At 68.6% G+C, this 5099-nt stretch overlaps 1 protein-coding gene across 2 annotated transcripts; it reads right to left on the bottom strand.

The window, feature by feature from the left end:
- Nucleotides 1-5093, bottom strand: VPS9D1 (VPS9 domain containing 1). Of its 2 annotated transcripts, none has more exons than XM_014942217.1 (15): nucleotides 5036-5093; nucleotides 4674-4749; nucleotides 4473-4565; nucleotides 4203-4365; nucleotides 3949-4060; nucleotides 3751-3813; nucleotides 3398-3450; nucleotides 3233-3320; nucleotides 2899-2984; nucleotides 2335-2807; nucleotides 2054-2183; nucleotides 1773-1966; nucleotides 1596-1677; nucleotides 1335-1439; nucleotides 1-92 (listed from the first exon to the last, which is right to left on the bottom strand). In XM_014942217.1, exons 1-15 carry the CDS (start codon nucleotides 5084-5086, stop codon nucleotides 17-19), a joined length of 1845 nt encoding a protein of 614 aa, XP_014797703.1. In that variant the 5' UTR covers nucleotides 5087-5093; the 3' UTR covers nucleotides 1-16. The 2 variants fall into 2 exon arrangements, with proteins under 2 accessions (XP_014797703.1, XP_014797702.1); XM_014942216.1 differs by having other exon boundaries at nucleotides 3949-4063.
- Between the last annotated feature and the right edge of the window lie 6 nt (nucleotides 5094-5099).

Here is a 5099-nt window from a genome sequence, read left to right on the forward strand (position 1 = left end):
CCCCCGTGCCGCCTCCTCACTGCAGGGACTCCACGTAGGACAGGGCGCTCTGCAGGGACGTCAGGCAGTACCCCTCCTCCCCGATCAGGTACCTGCAACGCACAGTGCCACTGCCACCGCCACACTGTCACAGCCGAGACCGCCACGGCCACCACCCACACTGCCACGGCCACCACACCATCATGGCTGGGACACTGTCACTGCCAACAGCCACCCACACCGCCATGGCCACCACCCTGCCACAGCGGGATGCTGCCACCACGGACACACTACATGGCCACAACCAGGACACCATCACCACCACCACACTGTCACAGCAAGGACACCACCACAGCCACCACACCGTCATGGCCACCACACCGCCACAGCGGGATGCTGCCATGGATGCAACGCTACTGTGGACATCACTGCTATAGCCAGGACATGGCCACAGCCAGGACACCATCACTGCACTGTCATAGCAAGGACACCACCACGGCCACCACACCATCATGGCTGGGACACTGCCACAACCACACCACCACGGCCACCACACCGTCACAGCCGAGACACCGCCATAGCCACCACCCACACCACCATGGCTACCACACTGCCACAGTGGGACGCTGCCATGGACACAACACTACTATGGACATCACCTCTCTATCCAGGGCATGGCCACAGCCAGGACACCATCACCACCATGCACTGTCATAGCAAGGACACCACCACGGCCACCACACCATCATGGCTGGGACACTGCCACAACCACACCACCACGGCCACCACACCGTCACAGCCGAGACACCGCCATAGCCACCACCCACACCACCATGGCTACCACACTGCCACAGTGGGACGCTGCCATGGACACAACACTACTATGGACATCACCTCTCTATCCAGGGCATGGCCACAGCCAGGACACCATCACCACCACCACTGCACTGTCACAGCAAGGACACCACCACGGCCACCACACTGTTGTGGCTGGGACACTTCATGGCCACACCACCATGGTCACCACACTGGACACAGCACTACTATGGCCACTACACCATCACTGTTATATCCAGGACACAGCCACAGCCAGGACACCATCACCACCACCGTCACACTGTCACAGCAAGGACACCACCATGGCCACCACACCATCATGGCTGGGACACTCCATGGCCACACCACCACAGCCACCACACCGTCACAGCTGGGACACCATCGCAGCCCTGCACCCACAAGAGCCACAGCTCCCACCCAGCTCCCCTCCCCACACCTCCAGCCCCAGCAGCCCTGTCCCAAGACGGGGAACAGTACCCCTGCCCCGCGTGTCCCATCACACCCCCCTGGGCTCCTACCCCTCGTGGATGAACTCCTCCATGGCGGCGCACTCGGACAGCAGCTGGGGCAGCCCCGTCTGCAGCACCACGTAGGACAGGATGGGCAGCAGGTCATCTGCCCCGCTGCCACCAAAGGGAACCGTCAGCCACACCGGCACCAGGAACCGCCGGCCCCACTCCTGCACCCTGAGAGCAGGAGGGGCGAGCACCCTGCTCCCCATCACGGCCCTGGATGTTGGGGTGGGGGTGGGGGGGCTGGCTGACCCCCCCCATACTCACATGGCGGCGGAGGCGGGGGTCCGTCTGTCCCGGGCGCCGCAGTACTCCTCGGCACACTCGCAGATGGCACGCAGGGCTCGCACTGCGGCACAGAGCAGGCGCTGAGGGTCACCCCGCCATCCCCCCCGGACCCCCCTGCCATCCTGGATGTCCCCCCCTCACCCCCAGGCCACGCACCGATGCACTCCAGCTTCCTGCGGGGACAGGTCTCCAGCGGGATGAGGCGCAGGTCCTCGATGGCGGAGCCGTACGCGGGGCAGCCGGGGGCCGGGGGGAAGAGGCGGGAGGACAGCCCCATGTCGGCGGGGCCGGCGTGGCGGTGCCGCTCCATGCTGCGGGCCAGGGCCGCCTCGCGGGGCCGATGCACGCTCCTGTGCAGGCAGAGAGGAGAGGGGGTGCCAGGCAGGGGGGGAGTCGGGGCGGGGGTGGCGGGGAGCCCGTCCCCGGGGCTGCGGTACCTGTAGAGGGCCAGCAGCGGTGCCCAGAGCGGGGGGAAGAAGGCCTCCTCCAGGCAGGCCAGGCACTGGTCCTTGCCGGCGGCGGTGTTCAGCCCCTCGAAGGCCAGCAGCGTGAGGGACAGCAGCCTGTCTGGGAAGGGACAAGTTACACAGCACGCTCAGGGGCGCCTGTGAGACATCCCCCATCCTCCCCACCCTGCACCCCGAGACCACCCCGGCTAAAATAACGGGGTGTAGGGGGCCCCTTCCCCCCCACCCCGACCCCGGCGGCCATCCCTCACCGATGGCGTTGTGGATGTCCCGCACGATGCCCTTCAGCTGCTCCGGCAGCGTCGCCTCCTGCCCAGGGCCGGCCGGGGGCTCCCCGGGAGCCCAGCCCTCAGGAGATGCCAGGAACCGCTCCAGGTCCTCGAAGGAGCTCTCCCGGGGGGTCTGGGGGGCTGCTGCTGCCACCCCCACGTTTGGGGTGCCGGGGCCACCGTCGGCGAGGGGCGTGCTGGACAGGCTGTGCCGCAGCCCGGCCGGGCCGTGCTCGGGCACTGAGAACATGCAGTGGAGGCTGCGGGAGGCTCGGAGGCGGCGGCCCCCCGGCTCGGAGGGGAGTGAGCCCCCCGCGTCCAGCGAGAGGAAGGAGAGGCCAGTGGGGGAGGCGGGGGGGGCGTCGGAGGCGCCCTGGCTGACGGCCGGGTAGAGGCGGGTGTACACCGCACACTGCAGCTGCCGCAGGAGCTGGGCGATGGGGTGATCGGGGAAGCTGGAAGCAGAGGAAGGGGTGGGCAGGGGGCACCGGCAAGCGGCCACGGCCCCCATGCCCTGAGCAGGACCCTTGCCCACCCCAGCGCTACCTGAGGAGGCAGGAGAAGAGCCCCGACACCAGGGAGAGGTCCGTCGGGCTCCGCTTCAGCCTGGCCTTCCACTGCCGCGGCCAGTCCTGGGGAGTGGCCGTGGCTGGTCAGTGGGGATGGCACGGCACCCTGCCCCACGGCACGGCACCCTGACCCACAGCATGGCACCCTGCCCCCGCGATGCCTGAGGACAGCACAGCACCCTGCCCCAGCAGCACCCAGGGGTGTCAAGGCCTCTCACCCCACATCAGCCAAGGACAGCAAGCATCCTGCACCCACGGCACGGTCCTCTGCCCCACGGCACCCACAGCAGCAGCCTCCGGGGTGTACTCACATGGTCCTGCTCATACTCAAGGATGGCGGCGTAGAGGGCTCTCTGCTCCTGCTCCTCAGGGGTGAGGGCCACGCTGCTGGAGAACCTCCTGGGGATGCAACGGTCTGGCATGAAGCCACCTTCCATGGTGGCCCCATAGTCCCCTGCTGTGACATCCCCCCTCACCTGTTGGCAGCCTCCTGCAGCCGCAGCCGCCGCTCCTCCATTTTCCGCTGCAGCTGGGCCACGGCAGAGTTAAGGCTCCAAGAGCCCCTGTCACCACCGTGGCACCCAGCCAGCCCTGCTCGCCCACCGCCCCGGCACAGCCCCGGCAGCCCGGGATCAGCCCTTCTCCCACCTCCATCCCCCCAACCAGCAGGACAGGAGCAGGACCCCAGAACCCGGTGGGATCAGTGCAGCCCAGGGACAGGGCACAGGCACCTGCAGCAGCGTGTGGGGCTGGGAGCCACAGGGCTCTGCCGGAGCCTGGCACGGCCGTGGGGCTGGCCCTCAGAGCTCTCCCCCACTGTGAAGGATACAGTCTCCTCCCGGGCTTTGGCGATCACCAGGTTCTCCATCATCTGTCGCTGCAGGGACAGCGTCTGTAAAGCAGGCAGTTTATTGGGGATGCCCACCCAAAGCCCCCGGCCACCAGTGTGCCAGGCGTGGAGCAGGGGGTCCCACCAAGGCACCGCAGGGACACCTTCCCCTCCCACCCAGCCGGGCTCCCCACTTGCCAAGGAGGTCTTCTGCAGGGCCTGGTTGGGGTTCAGCCGTGCCACCCGTGCCTCGTAGGCAGCCTTCAGCTTCTGGTTCTGCAGAGATGCCTCCTCCAGCGGCGTCAGCTCCCTGCTGGGAACCAGCCCTCAGTACCCACCACAGGGCACGGTGACGCCACCAGGGACCCCTTCCCTTGCTGGGAACCCCCTGGAGGACCCCGGCAGAGCGGGGCAGATGTCAGTGCCCCCACCCCACGTCCGAGCCCACATACTTCCGTGCGCTCTGAGCCTCGGCGATCTGCAGCTTCTGGAAGATCTCCGGCGGCAGGAAGGGCGAGAGCTTCCCCCCTTCATCCGAGAAGACCCGGCGGTGCCTGGGGAGGGGAGCGGGGCCCCCACTCCGCTCCTGCGTGGCCGGTTTTGGCTGGGTTTTCCCTGGGGAGGGAAGGACAAGGACAGGTCAGCTGTGCCCCCCCCGCCCTGTTCTGCCACTGCTTTTGTCCTCGGGACCCCGAGGCGGGTCCCCACAGCCCCTCGCTCACCCAGCGCCGCGGCGATGGACTTGACTCTCTCCAGGCACTGCTCCGCCAGCTTCAGCATCTTGGGAGTGTCGGGGGTGACCCCCTCGCTGCCGTCTGCGGGGAGGGGCAGGGTGTCAGGCTCACCCCACAGGGCACCCACCCCGGTGACCCACCGGCATGGAGATGGGGGGGTGAGGGGGGTGGCCGGGGGTCCTGACCCACCTGTCCCTGCTGCCGCCTCCTCCTGCAGGGCCTGGGCGATGAGGGTGATGCTCTTCAGGTACTCCACGTAGGCCTCCTGCCAGAGAGGGGGAGATCAGACACCCACGGGCAGCCCCAGCCCCATCGGGTGTCCGGGGGGCACGGCAGCACCGGTGGAGACCCCCGCCACCCTCCGGGCCCTGCCGGGGGATGCTGGAGGAGGGGGGGCGGCAGCATCCCGGGGGTGTCAGGGCTGCGGGCAGGTCCCCAGCCCCCGCAGCCTGCTCAAGGTTGGGGGGAGGGACCCGATGTCCTCGCCGAGACCTCGGTGTTCCCCGGGGGGGAGTCCCGGGGGTCCCGCCCCACCGCCGCCCCGCGCTCACCCGCGGCCGCCCGGCGCTATCCATCTCCAGGGCGCCGCTGGCCGCCCTCATGGCGATCTGCAGG

The sequence above is a fragment of the Calidris pugnax genome, unplaced genomic scaffold (genome assembly GCF_001431845.1).
Source record: "Calidris pugnax isolate Ruff unplaced genomic scaffold, ASM143184v1 scaffold28, whole genome shotgun sequence".
NCBI classification, from domain to species: Eukaryota; Metazoa; Chordata; class Aves; order Charadriiformes; family Scolopacidae; genus Calidris; species Calidris pugnax.